The sequence below is a fragment of the Pavona decussata genome, unplaced genomic scaffold, assembly GCF_977016875.1.
Source record: "Pavona decussata unplaced genomic scaffold, jaPavDecu1.1 SCAFFOLD_81, whole genome shotgun sequence".
In the NCBI taxonomy this organism is placed as follows: Eukaryota; Metazoa; Cnidaria; class Anthozoa; order Scleractinia; family Agariciidae; genus Pavona; species Pavona decussata.
The window spans coordinates 35,275-58,969 of record NW_028145499.1 but is presented as its reverse complement, the minus strand read 5'-3'; the positions used below and the strand labels follow the sequence as shown (position 1 = coordinate 58,969).

The following is a 23,695-nucleotide window of genomic DNA, read 5'->3' as shown; positions in this document are numbered from 1 at the left end:
GGTTTTTATGGGTGGGCTCACCGGAAAACCGTTTACGATTGCTAAAACGAGTGGCGAAGCCGGGGGGAAATGGGGCGATTGCTGGTGAAAACCAGGGCCGGCTCGCTCAAAAGCTGATTAACAGTAATCCACGATTAAAAGTGAATCGAGGCTTTCATCGTTGTTCGTTAAAATGGGTTTGAAGGCTAATTTCAAGCTAAAGGTAAAGAAAAGTTTAAGTCAAAACCGACGGCCGAAAATCTTTTGGAAGAACCTTTGTCGATTAACCAATTGAACTTGAGTCAAAGTTTGAGTTAATCCAGGATTAGCTTAATCGGGCTTTGAACAACTGTGCTTTGGCTTTATAGACCATAAAATGACGTCACAAAATGATTAAAACTAAAGTGGAATCACGAACCGCAGGCGGGTGGTTACCGAGGCACTCCCAAGTCTTGAGCAGTCGAGGGAACAAAATGCATGAACATCAAGCTACATGGTAAGGCTTCGGCAGATTAAGGAGGCCTGCAATTCTTCTTTGAGACCCTCTTTGTTCATTTTCTGCTTTTGTCCTGGGATTATGAAGTAAGGATAAAGTTTCTCGTCAATGTTGGAGGACTAGTTTTGGCTTCCATTCTCCTTATTAAAGCGTGTATTCTAACTTCGTTCAATTGTTGCATCAACTGTTTGCTACATGAATTGAACTGACTGTAAAAACTTTCTGTGTCCCAATATATGACCCACTGATCTTTTAGCAAACCTGGAAACAAGTGTATACGCCGCCGATAGTTAAAGGATGTATACAATTTACGCGATTTAAGAAATGAAAAAAAGGACTGAATGACAATCGAATTATAATTGAATGACGGTAAATAAAATACCAAAGCCTTTTAATAAGTCTTCTTGTAACTGTTACATTTGCTCATGAGCATTAACTTTCCACATTACCTAAGCAACGGAACGCTATGTTTACCAAACTGGTTTGATTTTAGATTTCAGCCGATTTAGTAATAACCCTTCCACGTATATATGAAAAAAAGCAAGAAGAAAAAACTGCAGATACCGACAAGCCAAATAATGCTGTATTTTGAACTGCGTGCAACAAACCAACACAAAAACCGAAAGCGGGCTGAGTTTTAATTAAGCATTAACTGGCTTGATTTTCATCTCAGCTCGTTTAACGGAGTAGTAAAAACCCGTCAAGCTAGACCAGTTCAAACCGTCATGAAAAGAATTGTAACCCTTAAGATACGGGCCGTTCAGGTTGGACTTGTGACAGGTTTTGTACCACCAGGCTCCTATGTATTTCTTGGCACAGTTAATTGTAGCGATGTCGTTGTCTCGATCTTCGGTTGTGAACGCCATGCCACTGTGATAAGAAAGCGAGTCACCAGCAGTTCCTAGAAAAAAACACCAGAAAAGAAAAGTAGGGAGTTAAAATGTCGCAGCATATAAGTAGTCTTTAAATCTCTCATCAGCAATTCAATATACCGGATATTTCATATATTTCACTTATTTATCCTCCTCTCCAAGTCATGGGTATGAATCCCATTTAACCCTGAAGTTTCCCAGACTTTCTTTTTGCAACTGCAAACGTTGCGTACTTAACTGTGAATTGGGCTACCATGTCTTTCATTCGCAGTAGAATGTATTATATTTCATATGCTTATTCTTATTTTTTGTTGAATTTGCTACACAAAGAGCTTATTCCGAATTGAGAAAAAAAAAGTAACAATCAATGTATCAAAGAGTCAGATTGACTTACTCCGTAAAATAAAATGAATAACAGACAGTTAATGTTAATTAAAAAGAAGCAGAGAGGTAACAAGAACACTGTCTATGATCATTTTTTCATGTCCAGAACATTACTATCTTTAGTTCTTGTGTCTGTTAAGAGTTTAAATTTTTTTTCTTTAAACGATCTTAAGCGAATATTTTTAATTAATAAGCGTTCTCCTTTACATATTTTTAAGCAAAGGTTTTAAAAGACGATGATTGAATATAGTCTTCTATCTGATTATGCAATTATTATTGTATACCTACCAGAGTATGAACCAGGAGTCAGCTTGTATTTGCTTCCCTCATCACCAACACCAAAGGAACTGTACTCCGCATATGCTGTCTTGCCGCTGAAGTCTTCAAGATCCACTCGAAGCTTGCTTCTTTCTTTTGTCAGACGATGAATCTTGTCCAATCCGAGCCAAAATTCCCCATTGAGATTTCCAAAGCCTCGTTTGTAGTCGTCCCAGCCGCGGTAGAAATTAACCGAGCCGTCCATTCTCTTTTGAAACACAGTCCATCCCCCACCGGCTGTTGATTGGTCACAGTACACATCAAAGGCACCGCCATTGTCGGGGTTTATCTTGTAAACACCGCTGGTTCGTTTACCAGCTTTGTAGAGTTCAGAGCAGCTCTTGTAAACTAAAATACAATATAAAATACACATATTTGTTAGTGCATGTTAAAAGAGACAAAAGGATATAGTGGACTAGTTACAAAACCCAGGTTAATAAATTATGTCAGGTGCAGTAGGCAACATTAAGGTCAACAATAAGCAAGGAACCGCACAACGAAAATGCTGCAAGTATACGCAGGATCTGTAAAAGATCTAATCAGCCAAAGATATAGTGCATTCGGTAGACCACTCGACTCGCGTTGGTTGTTCTACTCTTTGCTGTGCTACACCGTGCTGGCGAGAGCCAACCAGCTCGAAACAGATGTTCACGGTTGCCGCATTCTGTTGATTCTCGGTTTGGTCTCTATCATGTCGCTGTCGTGTTAAGTTTTCTACGCAGTCCGATCAGCTTGCAGAAATTTAAGAACATTAAGATATTTAACTGTAAATCGTGCTTGGCTACGCCTGTACAATTTCTATAAAAAAAACCACACACACACACACGGCAAAAGTCGGTAACTAGTCAACGTTTCGGATACCTTTAACACTGACTGTTTTGTTTGAACACTTGATTTCCTCTCTTAGCTCCCTGAGTTCGTTCTTTACTTCCTGAAGTAGTGCCTGCACGGCCTCGTTCACTCCCTTACACTTTTTGGGAGTTTTAGTAGCACCAAGTGTGGCTAACACAACCACAACATAAACTAGGCTCCAGACGCCACGCAAGCTAGCCATGATCAGCTTTTCAATCACCAGGCAAAACGTCTTACTGCAAATGAATGATCATTCAGGAATAAATTAGCTTCGCTGGCTTATTTCCGCGGTGTTTAAATAAGTTTTTGAAAATATATTAAAAGACTTAGGTGATTTTGAAGGATGAAAGTAAAGCAGTAGAGGAAACGAATCTTATCTCATGGCAAAATGTGTATGTATACGAGTTTGCCTACAAATTCTAAAGGTCCCTGAAGAGACTCTTGGCCGAGACGAAACGCCGCGTCAGACTAGCCACGAACAATTCACAAGTATTTGACAATTTTTCGATTCTTTATTGTATAAAATGTGTATTATTTTCTTTTATACTTTGAAAATACGGATTTGACATGGTATTTGTTCAAAGCAAATTCATCTAAAAGCTGTTTAAACTGAAATGTGTGATGCAGCCAATATCAGTAATATAGCCACTTCACTTCCAGTCGAAAAGAAAGATTGAAAAATACATAAATCTAAGCAAGCCTTTATTGTATATTCCCCCCGTGATTAGCATTTTCTAATGATCCACAATCACTCTCAGCAAATAGTTTCAAAGACGTCGTCATGAGGGCTTAAGTAGAATGATATGAGAGTCATTTAAAGTAGTATGCAAAGCGTTCGGTTCTTGAAAGCAAGAGACAAGATAGTACGCAACGGAAATCAGACTATCATCTAGGCATCATTAAAATTAATGCAACGGAGCACCTCTTATTTTTTAAAACCTTTCAAACTGGTCAATTCACTCTCACCATTTCTGTTTGGTAGAAAGCGGAAAAGCGGAGCCCCTAAACTTAGGAGCTAAAGAAGTAAACTTATTTTAAACTTCTGCAAACAAACAAAAAGTAACGAAATAAAACAGATTGGATTTAAATTTGAAAAAAAATAACATGAAAAGCACTTGCAAAAGAGTAAAGAGCAGCGGCAGAGATCCTCTACAATAAATAGCAACACAAAGGCGACTTTCTACAAATATCGGTTTCTTTAAAAACACGAGACTAAGTAAAAATATGATAATCGACACCAAAGTCATGCGAGTATGACGTTCATCGCAACGCCCAGTTTGGACTTTGGTCCAAGGATTAAAGAGTCTACAGGATAAAAAAAATACGCAGTACATCGAGATGTAGAAAAGATCAGTTGCAGGTCAGTTTAGCATTGAGAGATGCGAGAATAATTAGTCACATATTTCACCCAGCCTCACAAGCGATGTTGACATGACTGACATCGAAAGCTTGATTACCGCTGCACACTTAGCTCTGGTATGGAAAATTTAAACTGGTGAGAAATTCCTCAGTTTAGTATCATTTGTTTCATCTTAGGCATTCAGTCTGCACACTCCAAGTCCTCGCCATCGGCTTGAGGAATATCTTCAAAAGTGTATTCAGAAACTAGGGCGTGGAAGAATACCTTATGGGATTGTAAAATGCCGGAACGTTTTAGCCGAGAAGCAATCTGAAAGTATACTGTCATAAAATGGACTAAATAACAAAACGGTTTCTCCTCAGCTGTATCATTGAGTCCGTAACCTTTATAAACGACTAGAGTAATAACGTCTCTATTCGGAGATTATTATCAACTTTGCTTTAATATTATTGAAACACTAATTAGAAATTCTCTAACTTATAAATCATTCCCTCATTGAAGTGAGCATCTTTTATGTTTATCCACTAGAGCGCAACTCTACTTGAAAGCCCTTCAAACACATTGTTCAAATCGCTCTCGCTATCTACTTGTGTTTGACGGCGGGGTGCCAAGATTTCAGTAATTTGTTTCAGACGTGTTGACAATGGATTTATTTGGGTCATCTCCAAACAAACAAATTAACTCGCAAAGAATTCTAGTCTCCACAATTTCTATATCCACACCAAATGTTTTTTAGTTAGGCGTGAGAAAATGTCAACGAAGGGAAGCGCCTTGGACTCAAATTTAACTTTGTTGCGGGTTTAGTGACGTTAAGCAAATTCTTTTAACAACAAGGTGACAAGTGGCCAAGACTGACAGTGAAATTTCGATTATCATGTAGGCATATTTTATGTTTATCCAGCGGTGCGCAGCTTATTGTTTAAACCTTTTGATACTGTTCAATTCACTCACTCCATCTCCGGTTTTTAGAAAGCAGAGCGAAGACATTTAGTTATCCCCTTGGGCGCCAAAAAACTTAAAGTATTTTGAACTTCTGCGATCAAACATACAAAGGTACGAAACAAAACGGCTTGGGTTTAAATTTGAAAGAAATAATAAGATAGTTACTTGTAAAAGGGTAAAGAGCAGGGGCAGAGACCGTCTACAATAAATAGCAAACCAAAGGCGACATCGGTTTCTTTAAAGACACGAGACTAAGTAAAAATATGATAATCGACACCAAAGTCATGCGAGTATGACGTTCATCGCAACGCCCAGTTTGGACTTTGGTCCAAGGATTAAAGAGTCTACAGGATAAAAAAAATACGCAGTACATCAAGATGTAGAAAAGATCAGTTGCAGGTCAGTTTAGCATTGAGAGATGCGAGAATAATTAGTCACATATTTCACCCAGCCTCACAAGCGATGTTGACATGACTGACATCGAAAGCTTGATTATCGCTCCACACTTAGCTCTGGTATGGAAAATTTAAACTGGTGAGAAATTCCTCAGTTTAGTATCATTTGTTTCATCTTAGGCATTCAGTCTGCACACTCCAAGTCCTCGCCATCGGCTTGAGGAATATCTTCAAAAGTGTATTCAGAAACTAGGGCGTGGAAGAATACCTTACGGGATTGTAAAATGCTCGAACATTTTAGCCGAGAAGCAATCTGAAAGTATACTGTCATAAAATGGACTAAGTAATGAAACGTTTCTCCTCAGCTATATCATTGAGTCCGTAACCTTTATAAACGACTAGAGTAATAGCGTCTCTATTCGGAGATTAAACTTACCCTCTAGACGTGTCCGGCGCCCCAAGAAATTCGCACGAGTCAAATGACTTATTATCAGCTTTGCTTTAATATTATTGAAACACTAATTAGAAATTCTCTAACTTATAAATCATTCTCTCATTGGAGTGAGCATCTTTTATGTTTATCCACCAGAGCGCAACTCTACTTAAAGTACTTCAAAAACTTTGTTCAAATCACTCTCGCTATCTACTTGTGTTTGACGGCGGGGTGCCAAGATTGCAATAATTTCTTTGGGTGCTCACAATGGATTTATTTGGGTGATCTCCAAACAAACAAATTAACTCGCAAAGAATTCTAGTCTCCGTAATTTCTATATCCAAACCAAATGGTTTTTAGTTAGGCGTGGGAAAATGTCGACGAAGGAAAGCGCCTTGGACTCAAATTTAACTTTGTTGCAGGTTTAGTGACGTTAAGCAAATTCGTTTAACAACCAGGTGACAAGTGGCCAAGACTGACATTCAAATTTCGACTATAGTGTAAGCATGTTTTATATTCATCCAACGGAGCGTAGCTTATTGTTTAAAGACCTTTTAATACTGCTCAATTCACTCACTCCATCTCCGTTTGGTAGAAAGTGGCTGAGAGTACAAATCTAATTATCCCCTAGGGCGCTGAAGAACTATAGTAAAAGTATTTTGAACTTCTGCAATCAAACATACATAGGAACGAAACAAAACGGCTTGGATTTAAATTTGAAACAAGTAAGAAGAAAGTCCCTTGTAAAAGGGTATAGAGCAGGAGCAGAGACCGTCTACAATAAATAGCAAAACAAAGGCGACATCGGTTTCTTTTAAAACACGACACTGAGTAAAAATATGATAATCGACGCCAAAGTCATGCGAGTGTTACGTACACAGCAACGTCTAGTTTGGACTTTGGTCCAAGGATTAAAGAGTCTACAGGATAAAAAAAATACGCAGTACATTCAGATGTAGAAAAGATCAGTACCAGGCCTGTTTGATATTGAGAAATGCGAGAATACTAGTCACGTATTTCACTTCTCTTAAAAGATGTTCACTTGACATGACTGACGTCGAAAGCTTGATTATCGCTCCACACGTAGCTCTGATATGGAAAATTAAAAATAGTGAGAAATTCCTCAGTTAAGTACCATTTGCTTCATCTTAGGCATTCAGTCTGCACTCTCCAAGTCCTCGCCATCGACTTGAGGAATATCTTCAAAAGTGTATTCAGAAACTAGGGCGTGGGAGAATACCTTACGGGATTGTAAAATGCCGGAACGTTTTAGCCGAGAAGCAATCTGAAAGGATACTGTCATAAAATGGACTAAATAACGAAACGGTTTCCCCTCAGCTATATCATTGATTCATTAACCTTTATAAACGACTAGAGTAATAAAGTCTCTATTCGGAGATTAAACTTACCTTCTAGACGTGACGCACAAGAAACTCGCACGAGTCAAATGACTTATTTTCGGCTTTGCTTTAATATTATTGAAACACTAATTAGGAATTCTCTAGTTTATAAATCATTCCATTCTTGAAGTGAGCATCTTTTATGTTTATCCACCAGAGCGCAACTCTACTTAAAGCCCTTCAGACACATTGTCCAAATCACTCTCGCTATCTACTAGTATTTGACGGCAGGATGCCAAGATTGCAGTAATTTCTTTGGGTGCTGACAATGGATTTATTTTGGCCATCTCCAAACAAACAAATTAACTAGTAAAGAATTCTAGTCTCCACAATTTCTACATCAACACCAAATGCTTTTTAGTTAGGCGTGAGAAAATGTCGACGAAGGAAAGCGCTTTGGACTCAAATTTAACTTTGTTGCGGGTTTAGTGACGTTAAGCAAATTCTTTTAACAACCAGGTGACAAATGGCCAAGATTGACATTCAAATTTCGACTATCATGTAGGCATGCTTTATAATTATCCAACGGAGCGCAGCTTATTGTTTTAATACCTTTTAATACTGCTCAATTCACTCACTCCATCTCTGTTTTTCAGAAAGCAGAGGGCAGAAATTTAGTTATCCCCTTGGGCGCCGAAGAACTTAATTATTGGGCCGATTAATTAAACGAAGGTTAGACAGCGTTGATAAAAGTCGTCGTCTAATCCATGTTTAAGCCATGGATACCGATTATTTAAACGTATGTTCTCAATAACTGTGTTTTAACAGACCTCGTCTAAACACGGACTAAGAAACAATACGAAGTTAGACCTGCTTCCCGGTAGGTTTAATGGCTGTTTAACAGCAATTTCATGGACAGCCATTTTGAAATGGACGGCCTATTGCGCTATAGACAGTCAAGAGATTACGCAAATGGGTGTAATATACATTTACGGCAAATTCGGCGTCTTTAGAAGAATACATAGATTCACGGCGTTGCAAATCGTGTGTCGAAAACGCAACAAAAAAACACGTTTCCTAGTTAATCAGCTCCTTGATTCGAATAATCACACCAATTAAACTCCAGGCATGACTACAGCATCAACTACGACTCGACCGCGTTCAGGATTTTTTCTAACTAACAAGATACGTGATACCAAGGAGTACAAAGTACATTCTGGGAGATTGATTGAAGTCATTTCGGGTCATACATAACAAAAAACAATAGAAAACTAAAACGATCTAAGGCATTGTTCACGGTTCCCGACATACTCCCCCATATGACTCGTTGGAATCGAGGCATATGTAACACAGGGAACTGATTGAAAAGTGTTTCTCTAAGGAAATCAGCAATCAAGAATAAAATCAGTATCAACGTTCTTTCAGTTCAAAATTCAGTTCAAGGTTCTTTATGCAATGTTTAGTCCAGCCCCTCCTCCTCAGCTACTTCCTGCATTCGAAGCCTGGTTGCAGCTGCTGCATCCTGTCTAGGTCTAGGTCTAAACAGAGGCGCTGTAGGGTTGAGGGGAGTCGCGTCTCTCTAGCGGATTTGCAAAGGCCACGGCTTGAAAACGTTTGCATCCGGTGCATTTTCTCACGACTCTCTTCGTCAATTTCCGAAGACGGGGTATCCAGAACTTCTCTCTTACTCTCGCCATGGTTCGGACCAACTCCCCCATGGAGTGTAGTGACGTGAGCCCTTTGCACTATATTCGCTGCTAGTAGAACTGAGTCAGGCAGGTATATTGGGTACTCGCCCTGGATCCGTCCTCGACATTCCAACACACCTTCTTCACTAGGCTGCAGGTTCAGTTGTTCTTGGTCTTGGTCAAATTTGGCGTGGCTCAACCCCTGTAGCTGTGCTCTCTTGACTAGGAACATCTGACATTTCTCAACCTCATCTGTATTCAGTGGTCCCTTGGTCTTGCTGGAGGAGTTCCGTGAATTATGCAGGAATCGCATGACCCAAACACCAATCCTCACGGCCTTACAAACTTTCATTGTAAGAAAATGGAATGACTTGCCAGGATATGTTGTACATGCCGAATCATTATCTGTTTTTAAGAGTAGACTTAAAATTTACTTGACTATTTTATTGAATCAGTAGCCTTCGAATTTTATCTAGTTCTAGAAATTTTAAAATATTTTTGCAAGTTTTTAGTTAGGGAAATTGTTTTTGTACAGGGTTAACCTCACGATTTCCCTATTCAGGATGTTTTTTGTATTTGTGTTTTGCCTCCTGAAAAAAAATGTTATGTTATGTTATGTTATGTTATGTTATGTTATGTTATGTTATGTTATGTTATGTTATGTTATGTTATGTTATGTTATGTTATGTTATGTTATGTTATGTTATGTTATGTTATGTTATGTTATGTTATGTTATGTTATGTTATAGGACCAAATCGAAATCATCACGGGTCTCGAGCTTTCGTTCCGCCATACTTTCAGGGCTTGGTTCCGGCATGATGTCCTCTGGCCATTTGGCAGGTTCTGAGAGCCAAGCAGGTCCATCCCACCACAGTTCTGTGCCTACTACACTACCACCACGGCTCCCTAGATCGGCGGGGTTGTCTGTTGACGGAACATGACGCCACAGCAAGTTTGGGTGAGACTGGATTCTACTGACACTATTCTGAACAAACTGACGGTACTCCCCTTTATCGGCAATCCAATGTAACGCAACGGAACTGTCCAACCAGAAGTGGTCTTTAGTCGCAAGGGTTAGTCCCTCTAGTGCTTCACGTACATTGATGATTGGATTCACGGCCATTTGACCTGACACGAGCTCCAACCGAGGAATCGTAACACCTTGTTTCGCTAGACGGGACTTCGCAGTAACCAGCCCTTGTGATATACCTGAAGCTTGCTTGACCACGGCGTAAACTGGAGCAAACACTCCACGACCGCTAGCATCACAAAATGCATGGAGCTAATTCTCATCGATTTCTTCTTGGTAGAGAGGAATACTGCGTCTCACCGATACTGCTTTGGGTAGACTTCTCTCCCACTTTTTCCATTTCTTCATGGTCTCCTCTGACAAGGTGGGCGTCCCAAGCGTTCTTCTCGATACAGGAGTCTCTATACAGAACTTTCCCCTCAAGCATGGCAGGTGACACAATTCCAAGCGGGTCGTACACTTTAGCCAAGTTGGTCAGGATACCATGCTTCCTTTGCTCGGCTGGTGTTGCAGGAAAACACACATATACAAAGTATCTTCGACCTTGTCCCAACCAACGTCTAGCAGTTTGCATTCTCCCTTTGCCGGTGTGTCCTCTAACCTCTCCTTGGCGAATGATAGCTCGTAGTCTTCACAGGCTGTCTCAAGCTCTTTTCTGTTCGAATGCCACTTGTGCAGTTCGAATTTGGCATCAGAGAAGATCTCGGTAGCTTCTAGTTTTAACTTTTTCGCCTTTTCGATTGTGGGCCCTCCGGAGAGCAGGTCGTCCACGTACAGGCACTTAAAGATCTCTTTCACAGCATCAGGACGTGTAATTTCCACGTCGAGCTTAAAATCACCGGCGGCAGAACTTATGACCACATCAAATACTTGCATGGTTCTTGTTGTGATTCCTGTCAGCATGGCAATTTGTCAATCACTTTGTGCAAGTAGACTTTTCCAATAAAGCCACCAATGACTGATTCTGTTTTTGTAGCATCTTCATCATTTCTAACTGCTGCTTGTGCATTTGACTCTGTTGGTCCACCAACATCCGCTGCTCAGTTTTCTTGAAATCCATTTCTTCCCTCCTGAGCTGACTTTCCAACTCTAATTTCACTTTGAGATATTCAACAGCATCTGAGCTTCTTCTCTTCCCTTTTTTACTGGGTTTTCCTTCCTCTGAATCTGCATTTCTTTTTTGGGCTTTACCAAGGCGTTCCATGGCTTGGCGCCTAATCTCTTCAGCACTCGCCTTCTCTCTTTGTTTCTTTAAGGTTTGGGTACCACTTTGCTCATTTCTTTCCATGTCAGCTGCCTTTTCCTTCTCAAGAATCTCTTCAATTGCTGCATCTAGTGGAGTCTCTTCACAATCTATGCCAGATGCTTTTTCTTCTTCCCTTATTTTACCCTTGTACTTGGTCTGCAATAAAGTAAGTCTGTCTCTGACTGATCTCTTTGACACTTTGAATGATGGATTTTCCAGACTGTTGAGATTGACCGCTATATTTGACAAAACCTCTCCCCTCTCTTTACTATTTTTTGGATGCTTGAAGGGCTCCTGTAATAGGACTTCTCCACAAAGTGTCAAGTCATGTTCCACAGTCCATTTCATGGAGTTGTTCCTAAAGAAGAGAGTTGTGACTTTAGAAGAGAAAAACCTTTATACCCTTGGGCGACAACAATACGCATCCATCACGATGAAACGACCCAGATAAGGGCTAATTAGACTTCAAACAACTCTACTTGAAAATATTTTTATTACTCCTCAATAATTCTGACTGTTGCTCCTTGAGACTATAACCATCTATGAATAACAATGTTTCTTTCTAAAATTTTAAAATTAGAATAAATACTAGCAATCATCATTTTAATTTAAGATTATGGATTTTTTAGAGCAGGTCAGCAATCCACGGGTCTGTTATTAAACCTCTTGGAATTAATTTTAAAAGTAAACAATAATATCTGCTAGTTGTCTCTGGCATTAATCCTAGTTTTAAGCAACCTCGGGCACATTATTCTCACAAATTGAGCAATGAATAAAGTTGAATTTGAGAAATCGGTTAATAAATCTATAAATCTGCAAATGTTTTTGGAGCCTTTGAGATAGGGTTTTGCAGATCAGAGTTCTCGCACACGCACATGAAGGTTAGATAATCAAGGAATATTTGGTTAATGAAAGACTGAAAATAGCGATAAACCGATGGGTAAAATCCACTTTAAATTCAATTCACAGAACCTAATGTACAGGCTGAAAAAAGATTATAAACCTTACCCTGCGGCAGGAGTTTGACACGACATCACACCTTCCTAAATGGACGAGAAAACATAGGATGTTTACTTCAATTTAGAACCCATAAACGACATAAACGTTCGCACAAGGAATTTAAATCCATAATTACATGGTTTTTACAAGATAAAACATGTAAAAGGAGAAGAAATATTTAAAAGAATACTTACGTACGACACAGAACGTCAAAACAAGCTTTTCCACGTTCTCGACGTTGGGTAAATGACGAGTGACGTCAGCGAGGGCAAAATTGGACATGCTTAGAAACATGTTTTCGTTTAAAATGACTTCCGGTTCGTCCTTCGTCGTCGTTGCTTAAGGTCCCTAATGTGTCCCACATGGGACGGAGCTCCCTCGGCGGGTGGACCGGTGAGGGTGCGACTCTGCAGAGACTCTGCGCCTAGTAACTCTACCCCAATGAGGGGGTAGGGGGGAGCAGAGAAGGGGGCCATTTTGCTCAAATTATTTTTCATTTTTTTATTGTTTTTTTTATTTTTTTTTTAATTTTATTTTTTTTATTTTGCAATACTAAAAAACTACTTACAATACTTACAATACTTACACTAAACAATACTTACAACACCTACATTACTACATTACAATACTGACAAGATTCCCAACACTGTTTAGATTAATTAATTTGTAATTACACTACAGTACAGTTGTAACACTATTACTGTCACACTACAGTTACAACAATCACGTCAAGTAAATGCGTAATGTTTACATTTTTTTCTCATAACAGATACGTGATATTAAATAATTAGACTAATTAAACATGCATCCACACCAGCTACCGCTCCACCCACGTGGCACATACTCTGCAAAAGGCAAGAAAGAAAAAAAACAAGAAGCAAGTACCTTTTAAAGATTGTAATGTGAGAGGAAAAGGGGGAACGTGTCAATTGTAGGATGAGTCATTTGTATTCTACAAGTCCAGATATAGAGTCTTGCGACTAAGAATAAAAAGTAAAAATTTTTGCAAAATAGTGGGTGGGTCTTTAAGCCTATGACCAAGGAAGGGGTTAGCTCAAGGGAACGCACAGAAGATTCGTTTCTGAGCAGCCATTGCCTAAAATTATACCAGAAACCGGACGTTACCCGGCGTACAGTTCCAGAAAAGATGGATGAGAGTTTCCTCTTCAATTTGGCAGAAATTGCAAAGATCGTTATCCCTTAGCTTTATTTTTTTTAAGAAATCATTAGTGGCAAGTCTCCTGTGTAGCAGTTTAAATTGGAAAACGCGAAGTTTTGAGATTTTCGTACATTTAAAGGGCAGCCCGTAAGCAGTCTTCCAGTCAATAGGTTCATTTTTTTCTATCATGCAGTCTTCCGACCATTTCGTTTGGCTATTCACGGGCTGCTTTCGTTTCTTTTCTATAAGTTTTCTGTGTACTATCGTATTTGTATTTTTGGCCTTTAGAAACTTATCAAGAAAACTTTCGTAGTTGATGCTTTCCTGAGAGGCGTTATTTTTAAAGGTTATAATCAGATGTTTTACAGCTGATATCACTCCATAGAAAGACAGAAAATTTATCTTGATGTGAAACCGTTCTTTGAATTCAGAGAAAGATAAAAATCTGGTCTCATTTTCAATCAAATGACCGATATTCTGTATTCCTTGAGAAGACCATAATAAATAGTGTATTGGTTTATTATTAACACGAATAAGAGAATTTAACCAGAGACTCTGTGACAGTAACTGTTTCTTTGAGCAAATGTTATCTTCGTAGATAACATTTGACCAAATTTGCAAAATTTCTTGCAAGAAAACATCCGATACCTTAAAGTAAGTTAATATATCCTTCTTGTGGGGATTACCTTTGAAAATAATGTCTCCGCCTAAGTCTCTTAATTGTACATTGAAGAAAAGCTTCCATTTTGCCTCATTTCCTTTGTCAAGGTATTTTTTCACCCAACTAAGTTTCAAAGCTTGAGTAAAGAGCCTTATATCAATCATCTTTAAACCTCCATCTTCATAATCACTTATCATTATATCACGCTTAATCTTGTCGCCTTTGCCATCCCACAAAAACTTAAAGAATAGGGTGTTGACTTCAACAATAGCACTGTGGTTTGTTGGCAAAGGTGACAAAATATACGTGAGTTGAGAGACAATTAAGCTTTTTAATACAGTAATTTTTCCCAGCAGACTTAATCTACGCAATTCCCAGCAGCCCAAGCTTGCCTTAAGTTTTGTTATTTTTTCCTCGTAGTTAACTTTCAACATTATTTCTGGGTCTGTTGAGAGCCCTACCCCTAGAGTTTTTACTTTATCTCTCATCCACCTTAAATCGTGCTCGGGGCACAGTTTTTCTTCGCTTCCTGCATTAGCGCCAATCCACAGCACTTCTGTCTTTTTATAATTTAGTTGGAGGCCGGATATCGCTCTAAAAAACTCTAAAATCTGCAGTGAATTTTGGAAGGATGCCCTAGATCCATCTAAAATAAGAGTTGTATCGTCTGCATATAGACTGATTTTAATTTCCTGTCCATCAACTAATATGCCTTTAATAGTATTGTGTTTCCTTATTGCGTCAGCAAGATCTTCTGCGCCTAGAATGAACAAGTAAGGTGACAGCGGACAGCCTTGCCGAACCCCTCTTTCTAGCTTGAAAAGATTACTAGACCAGCCATTGTTCAAGACAGCTTTCTATGTCATGGTAAAAGAGCTTAATCCATCTTAGAGTGGATGAGCCAAAATTAAAGTGGTCAAAGGTCTTATGTATAAAAGGCCACTCAATTGTATCAAAGGCTTTCTCAAAATCAAGGAAAACTAGAAGACCGGGAATGTTTTTAGCAGCTGTAAAGTTGATGACACTATCAATAAGTCTAATGTTCTCTCCGATAAATCTACCTTTTAGGAAGCCGGTCTGATCGTTATCAATAAGTTTAGGAAGAACTAGTTTGAGGCGATTAGCGACAGCGTTAGTGGCTATTTTGTAGTCACAATTTAGCAGAGATACTGGACGCCAGTTTTTAACGAGGTACGGCTCCGTATCTTTTTTCGGAATAAGTTTAATGATCCCACGCTTCTGGGATACGGATAACTGCCCTGTTTGATAAGCATAATTGATTGAGCCAAGAAGAAAGTCGGCAATATCATTCCAAAACATTTTATAAAATTCAGCAGGTAACCCGTCTGAGCCCGGTGTTTTATTGGAATCCATTTCTTTTAATGCCTTTAGGCATTCCGTTTTCGTCAAAAGACCCTCACAGCTGTCCTGTTCTAGTTGATTTAGCTTCTTTATAGATGCCTCAAAGAAGATATGATCATACTTTTCATTAGGGGTGTCAATCTTTGAACTATAAAGGTTTCTGTAAAAGGCTTCACATTGATTTAAAATTTCTTTATCAGTTGTAACGAAGTTCTCATCGTCTACTTTTAGCTGGGTGATGGCGCTTTGCTTGAAATGTCGTTTTCCCAAGTTTAGGAAATACTTCGTATTTTTTTCCCCCTCGTTATACCATCTGCATCTAGCTCTTAAAATTGACCCTTTGGTGCGATACTCAATAATCTTTTCCAGTTCCCGTTTCCTGGCCTCGAGAGTACCAGAGATCTCTGTTTTTTCGTTTGGGTTTATTTCATTAGATTCTATAAAATTTTGCAAAAAATTAATTTCTTTCTCGAGTTCTCCTTCACGTTTAGACATTTTTTCTTTTTTAGCCGTCGCGTACTTTATTGACTGCTCTCTTATCTTAAGTTTCATCATCTCCCACAGCAAGCCTTTGCTTACGGTATCATCATCTTGATATTCTTCATGGGTTTTCTTAATAACACTTCTGATCTGAGTAACATAATCGATGTCAGTTAAAAAAGAGGTGTTAAGCTTCCAGTAACCTGGACCTCTAAGGTTCGAGTGAAGGGCTATTTTAATGTCAATAAGAGAGTGATCTGTTTTATAACCAGCTGAGATATTTGCGCTCGTAACACTACACATAAGACACTGGCTTACAAGGAAAAAATCTAGGCGGCATAAGATTTCAGGCTTTCTCCGACGCCAAGTGTATTTGCGGCTATCCGGGTTTATTGTTCTCCACGCGTCTACCAAGTCAAATTGGGCAGCGCGGTCTTTAACAGTCTCTTGGGACTTAAGGTGTGTCCTAGCAAGTCCGCCTTTCTTGTCCATTTCTATGTTCAAAACAAGATTAAAATCTCCACCTATAATGATTTCGTCACACTCAAAGTCGTGTAAATGATCAAAGAAAAGCTCAAAAAAACTTGGGTCATCAACATTAGGCGCGTACAATGTGGCCAAAGTAACACATTTCTGTTCTGTTTCAATGTGGCAAATAATAAATCTACCATTTGGGTCAGAGAAAAATTTACGATTTCAAAGCTAAAGGTGTTGTTAAACAAAGTGGCAACTCCACACTTACTGCTATCTTGCCCACTAAAAATTGTCCTATATCCCCATTCTGCGGTTCACATGGAATTTGTGCCTTCAGAGCAATGAACTTCTTACAGCATGTAGATTGAGTGTTTTTGCATTCTAAGCCAGTTGAAGAGCTCTCTTCTTTTCAAATTGTCACCTAGTCCTCTCACATAAGACAACAGATACTGAGACTCATTTATGATTGAGTTTATATTGCCCATTGCAAATCGCGCAGCCACGGAGCGGAAAAAGGTAGCTAGGGAAGGTTAGAATTAATACACATGAAACAAACAAAGATTTAAATATACACGCAGAAGAACACCAGCACAACATACTAACATAACAATTAAAATTTTCTATTAGTGGACCGTTTCCCCCTGAGGTTTTTTAGGTGTTCAAAACATCCACAAAGGGATTTTTTCTCATACAACTGGGAAATTAATATGCACAAAAAGATCAAGTACATCTGTAGAGTTTTGTACGACATAATATGGAACTAAATTTGAGACTTCAAAGGCAGTCTAAAGGATAAATATTCAGATAAAACCCCCCGAGCAGCATTTGTGTTACCGTACTCATCAAATATGTTTGAAGACTGAAAACCTTCAAGACATTTTTACTAAAACTAAAGCTAAAGTCACATTAAATTGTCCGGGATCGATTTGCAATCAAATCTCTCTCCGTTCACCACCAGAAATCTGCCTACTACCTTTACGTTATCCATTCCATCATTTTGGGCCTTCATCATAGCTTTAATTAAGATTTGTCTCTCTTTTTGGATCGCCCGGGCGTAATCCTCCGTTATGTAGGCCTCTTTGAACTGATGTAATTGTTTAATCTTACCTCGTTTGGACCATACAAGCTCTCTGTCTTCACGACTTACAAAACGTACCATAATAGGTCTGTGTCTTCCTTCCAGTCTTCTTCCAACTCTATGCACAGCATGGTATCGAATTGTAGATGAGTCAATCCCCATTTGCTGAATTATATCTTGAATAACTGATTTACAGTCCTCATCCTCTATTTCCGATATGTTGTTGAAGCGAAGATTTTCTCTTCTCGTGTACTGTTCGAGTCTGATATTTTCCTCTTCCTGCTGCTTGAGCTGGGTTTCAAGTTTCACAATTTTTGCGTTCAAGGTTTCAGTGACTTCAGGGCTCTTTGAGAACTGCTCGAGTTTGACAATTTTTCCGCTCAAGGTGTTAGTACTCTCCAAAAAATCCTCAGCAACCTTCTTCACGTCCTCCTTTACGCTTTCGACATCTTATTGCGTGGTCTCCAAACCTCTTTCGATATCTTTAATAGTAGATTTAATTCCCTCAATTTCAGTCTTGAATTCGAAGCAGAGGTTGTCTATATCGGTATGGATGTTCGCAAAGCGGCGTCCGTCACCACTTTGTTTAAACCATCTATAGAGTTCTGTAGCGATTTAAACTTCGAGGCGGCCATGTCATCTTCATCTACGGATGAACTCGATCCTTGCTTCGGACGCTTTCTGCCCATAAGAGTACAGAAATACTGCTTCTGTCGTAAGGAAAGCTTTTACAACCTTGTTAGTCGATTTCTTGATCCAGAAGTGCTGCCAGACTTACTCATTTAGCTGAGAAAAAATCCATTCTGTGTAGAACTTCAGAGAACACGTCCGCGCGCCGTGGCGGTCTTCCCCAGTCCATTTTTTTTTTTTTTTCGTTATATTAACATGTTAAAAGGCGCGTTTTAACTTGTATCTACTTCAAATGGATGTATCTGGCACTGTAAATTTCACTTAAATGTTAAGAAAGCTATGTTCTTGTCCCCCTTTAAAGGGGAAGTGTCATGGGCTTTTTGTTAATGGTGAAATAATGGTGAAATAAGACCTTCACTTAGCTATAAAATAATTTTAGCACAGCGAGAGGAAAAGAAATTAACCCAATTCTTTAAAGGAACAACTAGTGAACAATTGGCCATGGCTGGACAATTATCAGTTTTTTGTTGTTTTTTCTGTTGACAGACAATTATTTTTGGGTTTTGTAATCACATCCGATTTGCGTGATTCTTCCCCTTTAACCAAATTGAAACGGCCGGACACTTCGGATGAAAGATTAAATAGAAGAAAATCCGCAGTGCATATACATGTTACACATGTTACACATATATTCATATTCATTTATTCTTCACGGGTATATTATGAACTCAGAACATGACCAGCTCCCAGTTGGCCTGATAGCTCAGTTGGTAAAGCACTGCACCGGCATCGCAGAGGTCTTGGGTTCCAATCCCGTTCAAGCCTGAATTTTTCAGGTTCTTCGCAACAGTCTGGTTGCGTATACAACTGCGAAAACCTTTTCTTCTATTTAATCTTTCATCCGCAGTGCATATACATGTTACACATGTTACTCAAATAGGTTAATTAGATTAAAGTTTAGAATGTGGCAAGCTATATTCCAAGAGCTGAACCATAAGTAGCGTTGTCAAATCCATTACTTGGTCTCTTGAAACTTTCCAATTTCATGGCCTCTGGGGAAGTAAGCGATTTCACTGCGGTTTTGGTTTTCCTTCTCACGCTGAAAATAAATAAAAGAGAGAGAGGGAGGTGGTATGAAAGATGATCCATAAAATTTGTCTCCCAAAAAAATACGGAACAGAACAGTAACTTTAAAAAGAGAAAAAGGCTGCGCGTAGAAAGCACGCACGATGATATATTGGGGAACTGATCGCCATTTGATGGCCTTGTCAGGGAATTTGTGGCTTACAGCTTGAAGAACATCCAAGGCCATCAAATTCAGCGTTGTCTTAGAAAACCCTTAAATTTTTAAATCAATTTAAAAATACGGAGCCGGGAGCCGTGCGCGTACTTTTCTTATTTGACAATTAGTTTGACAATATATTTGTTTATTTATTTCTGAGCAACTTCACTGAGTACAGCCAATACCGTTCGCTCAGTGACAGTTAATAACAGTTTTGTTGGAATAAATAAGATGGTATATTTTTTCCGATTATGCCTGTGTCAGTGTCGGAATATAATAATAATAATAATAATAATAATACTAATAATAATAATAATAATAATAATAATAATAATAATAATAACAATAATAATAATAGCAAGTCATCATTGTCATGTAATAATAATAATAACAATAATAATAATAGTAAGTCATCATTACCATCATTTCCGTTCCATTGCGCATATGCAACATATCGACTATCGAATTCCAAGAGTTTTCTGTAGCGCAGTGGTATAGCATCCAAACTAGTAATCGGAAGATCATAGGTTCGCCTCCTGTTGGAAGAACGAGATTTCTTTTTTCCTGTCATATCTGTGTCACCACTGCCTGAATTATATATCATTTGCCAACAATTCGATCGTTTAAGAACAAAACGCACAAAAAATAAAAGAAAATTAAACTATCCAGAAGCAGTATCAAGTCAACGAGCTTCTCAATAAGCTTACTTTTAGAAGCTCATTTTATTAAAAAACTTAAACGTTAGAATAACCTGGTAAAGAATTATTAACAATTAGATATGCTGGAGGTTCTGCTCAGAGTGGAGCTTTATTTGTCACACATTTAAAACAGCATCATACCGGTCAAGGTTGGAAGTGCATAGAGAAGGCAGGTATCTTACCACCAAATTAGGAGCAAAGTTAGTATGACAGTGGCCACTCCAGCACCAACACCAACCATAATCCATTTCCAGTTGTCGTCACTGGTTTTTTCGCTTGGTGTCGACGCCATTCTTGTTGTTAGTGTTGGCGAGAAAGGTTTGAACAGAGCTTCCACGCGTGATATGGTGGCACCAATAGCGGTCTCAAGCTCTGACTTGTGCGTTACAATTATGTCAACCAGCGCGCTACGAGGCAGTACCGAGATATTGCCGATGAAAAGTCCTAGAGGCTGCTGCACGTAAAACGCAGTCTTAATAGCCCCTGAGGAATTGGTAGGGTAACCAGGCAAAAGGTGAACTTGGTCAGCGGTGTAGAGGTCGAATAGAACGGCACGTCTAGTCACAAGCAAATAAATAGAACTCGTTCAAAACAACATTTCTGTACACAGTATTCGGCTTTACCAATAATATATTACTTAACATTCATAGACACTTGTATGTACTTGTCGCACTTTTTCATTTGATTATTTAATATCTTTACCCGACCAAACAAATTAAATGTAACCTTTAAGGAGTACCCCATTAATTTAGCTCGTCATAGTTATAATAATTTCGGGTGCCCCACTACCAACTTTCTTGTTCAAATCAAAATTAATTAATTGCCTAATTCCTTTATAAACCGCTGTATGCTCGTGATATCGAATATCGACTTTCCCATGCTCAATCAAGACGACGTAGCATTACCTCATGTTATTAAATCAGTTTCAGTTAGTACACGTGTTGTGATTGGTCAATTTTTTCGGGACCAATTTCACCGTAAGGCCTGCTAAATTTAAACGTTTTCCTTTCCCGCGCGTCCGATTATTCTCATATTCTCATATAACATTTTACTAACCTCGTTTTTCCGGTCCATACTGTAAGTTACGGATCCTCGTTTTTTTCCCGTTTATTTATGGCCCACGCTCTTCGCGTTTGGGCCATAAATAAACTCGATCCGTAACTTACATTACGGACCTCGAACTCGGTTATAATTAGAAAGAGGTGTATATTTAACAATAAACTAATGATCATAAATTTCCCAAGACCTTAAGTTAAATATTAATGAATCAGTGCTAAATAATTACGTAATTTTTCTTAACAAAACCTTTTGTTTCTCAAAATTAAGACATATTAAATTATCCAGAGAAGGCTTCAAGAATGTGGCCCTGGGTGAAAACCCACGAACATCTCAATCCTTTCGACTGGTTTTGAGGAGAAGCGATGAAAATACATTGTAATTTTTATGGTTTTTGAATGATGTATATATAGAAACGATTTATACTTACCTTTTTCTCTTTGCCTCGTTTAACGCACATTTTGTCCTGTTCTGATTACAGTAAGTTGAAGAAACAGACTCTAGCTTGCCTTTAAAGCTCTTATCAGTCTTAAAATCCCATGTAAACTGTTAAAGAAGATTACAAAATTCAATTCACTAATTTTGTATACGACCTCAGTGGTACCCAGGCTATGCTATGGGATCTTTCCACTCTTTCATTTGAGGAGTAAAAGGATTTTGCAATTTACTGTTTTCGAACTCATGGAACCCTGGAGCGAAACATGCGGGTCCTTGAGGTTTGGGGGGCAACTAACAGTTTGTAAGGGTTAATTGAGCGCTATTTTTGTCTACGTACCTGAATTGCGGCTGGAAGTAAAATCTCTACAGCCTGTTCCTTTTCCGTCGAGGATGGCGTGCGAGGAGTGGGAAGTACTGGGATCGGAACTGTCTCATTCTTCTCCAGACCTAAAGACGCGATATGGATACTAGATCTCTCACAGTATCCATAAGGCATATGAAGTCAGCCTTCCACCCCCGGGGGGTATTGTATTCCCTGTATAAGCAATGTGGCTATGTTCGGCTATGTTCGTCCACCTTTGAAAAAAAAAATCGCACTCTTACACTTCTACTCGCACTGCAATGATCCCTCAAGTTACCGCAAATGACTGATCCCCAGAGTGAAAGAATAGGGAAAAACGATAAGTGACAAAAAGGACCGAAAACGCAAATTGCTTATAACATAACATAACATAAAATAAAAACTTCATTTATCCACGGTGGTAATTAAAGCTAAAAAAAACTTATGGGGCCGTGCCAAAAAGAAAAAGACAAAAATACAAAACTAAAAAAATTTCAAAATTTCCCTACCCTCGCTCTAAAACTTGATCTATATCTCAAATAAATACAAAATCTAATCACAAGTTTACAAAATCTGTGTCCATATGTCGTGTGGTGGAAGGTGACTCGGCTGAAAGGTTTAATTCTCTAAGATCTGATGATTGCCAAGCTTTCTTCGTGAAGGCCTTGATTCCTGTGCCATCTGCAAGCGCTGAAAGGAGATTCCAGATGACAGCACTTCGGTACGCGATAGAGTTTTTCATATAGTAGCTATTAGAAAAAGGAATGGTTAAATTATTCGCATTTCTTAGATTATGTGTGGTTGAGCGACTCTTTGTTATGAATTCCATACATGGTGGTGCGAACTGAGAATTTATCTTCAATATAAGGGTGACTTGTCTAACTTTATATATATCAGAGAGCTTGGACAAGTGGGCTAGCTGGCGAACATTAGTTGAGGGTCTGTCAGGTAGGGTAGAGTCAAATAGATTTTAGAAGACAAACGCCAGTCGTCTTCAAACGCTGTATTGTCCCGAGAGAGCTTGACAAACAGTTTTTCGTCCTTGTGAAGAGTAATAAAAAGTTCGACTGTTTAGTGCATGAATTGACACCATGTCCAATCAGACTCAAACCGTAGCCAAACCGTATTTGCGTGACAGCGCATAATTATTTATTATGTTAATCTTCAATGAACTATTTCTGACAGTTTCATTTTGAACTCGAAAATGGTGCCATGACGACTCCGAAATGTCGTTCAATTTTAACATTGATTTTTACTTGATTTAATATGAGTTACTATATAACTATTGACTAACAAAGGAAGTAGCAGGAGTCCCTGTTTTCCTAAATACCCCCTCGTATTGTTGTGTTATACGGTGGGTGATTGCTTTTGTTTGAAGTTTATAAGTTTTTTTGAAGCCAGTGGGTGAAAATGGTCATTGGAATAGTCTATTATTGATGTTGGCAAGCCCTGAAACAATTTTATATCACGAGATGGTTATCTTTTATTATTATTTGTTATTTGCACACGGTTAAAAAAATTCGTCAGGTCGGTACAATATAAAACTACACTGAAGAAAAACTGTTCACATCAAAATGTATAAATATATAAAAATGCTAATCCTAGACAATAATACTAAAACCTAACAATAAGTAACCAGAGGTTAAGACACCGGATATAGTTCTTTATTTTAACACTAATTATTACAAAACACGACAATGTG

General features: G+C 38.6%; 3 protein-coding genes across 3 annotated transcripts; all 3 read right to left on the bottom strand.

The window, feature by feature from the left end:
* Positions 1-980: 980 nt before the first annotated feature.
* On the bottom strand, positions 981-7,473 carry LOC146476054 (fibrinogen C domain-containing protein 1-like). The gene is made up of 4 exons (XM_085115028.1): positions 7,441-7,473; positions 2,911-3,137; positions 2,020-2,397; positions 981-1,376 (listed from the first exon to the last, which is right to left on the bottom strand). The coding sequence occupies exons 2-4, from the start codon at positions 3,101-3,103 to the stop codon at positions 1,117-1,119; spliced, it is 831 nt and encodes a 276-aa protein (XP_084971154.1). The 5' UTR covers positions 3,104-3,137; positions 7,441-7,473; the 3' UTR covers positions 981-1,116.
* A 3,233-nt stretch (positions 7,474-10,706) lies between these two features.
* On the bottom strand, positions 10,707-12,106 carry LOC146476053 (uncharacterized). Its single transcript, XM_085114987.1, has one exon. It carries the CDS (start codon positions 11,682-11,684, stop codon positions 11,007-11,009), a length of 678 nt encoding a protein of 225 aa, XP_084971113.1. The 5' UTR covers positions 11,685-12,106; the 3' UTR covers positions 10,707-11,006.
* A 6,962-nt stretch (positions 12,107-19,068) lies between these two features.
* LOC146476052 (uncharacterized) lies at positions 19,069-22,156 on the bottom strand. Its single transcript, XM_085115034.1, has 4 exons — positions 21,991-22,156; positions 21,646-21,761; positions 20,342-20,716; positions 19,069-19,278 (listed from the first exon to the last, which is right to left on the bottom strand). The coding sequence occupies exons 1-4, from the start codon at positions 22,147-22,149 to the stop codon at positions 19,152-19,154; spliced, it is 777 nt and encodes a 258-aa protein (XP_084971160.1). The 5' UTR covers positions 22,150-22,156; the 3' UTR covers positions 19,069-19,151.
* Between the last annotated feature and the right edge of the window lie 1,539 nt (positions 22,157-23,695).

Bases quoted from the DNA above. Each gene is read 5' to 3' on its own strand.
- LOC146476054 (XM_085115028.1), bottom strand. From the start codon at position 3,103: ATGGCTAGCTTGCGTGGCGTCTGGAGCCTAGTTTATGTTGTGGTTGTG. The intron at 2,398-2,910 runs GTATCCGAAACG...ATTGTATTTTAG, and splicing joins CAAAACAGTCAGTGTTAAAG to TTTACAAGAGCTGCTCTGAA. The intron at 1,377-2,019 runs GTAGGTATACAA...GTTTTTTTCTAG, and splicing joins GACTCCTGGTTCATACTCTG to GAACTGCTGGTGACTCGCTT.
- LOC146476053 (XM_085114987.1), bottom strand. From the start codon at position 11,684: ATGAAATGGACTGTGGAACATGACTTGACACTTTGTGGAGAAGTCCTA.
- LOC146476052 (XM_085115034.1), bottom strand. From the start codon at position 22,149: ATGCCTTATGGATACTGTGAGAGATCTAGTATCCATATCGCGTCTTTA. The intron at 21,762-21,990 runs GTACGTAGACAA...CTTCTTTAACAG, and splicing joins TACTTCCAGCCGCAATTCAG to TTTACATGGGATTTTAAGAC. The intron at 19,279-20,341 runs GTAAGATACCTG...ATTTATTTTCAG, and splicing joins ACTTTGCTCCTAATTTGGTG to CGTGAGAAGGAAAACCAAAA.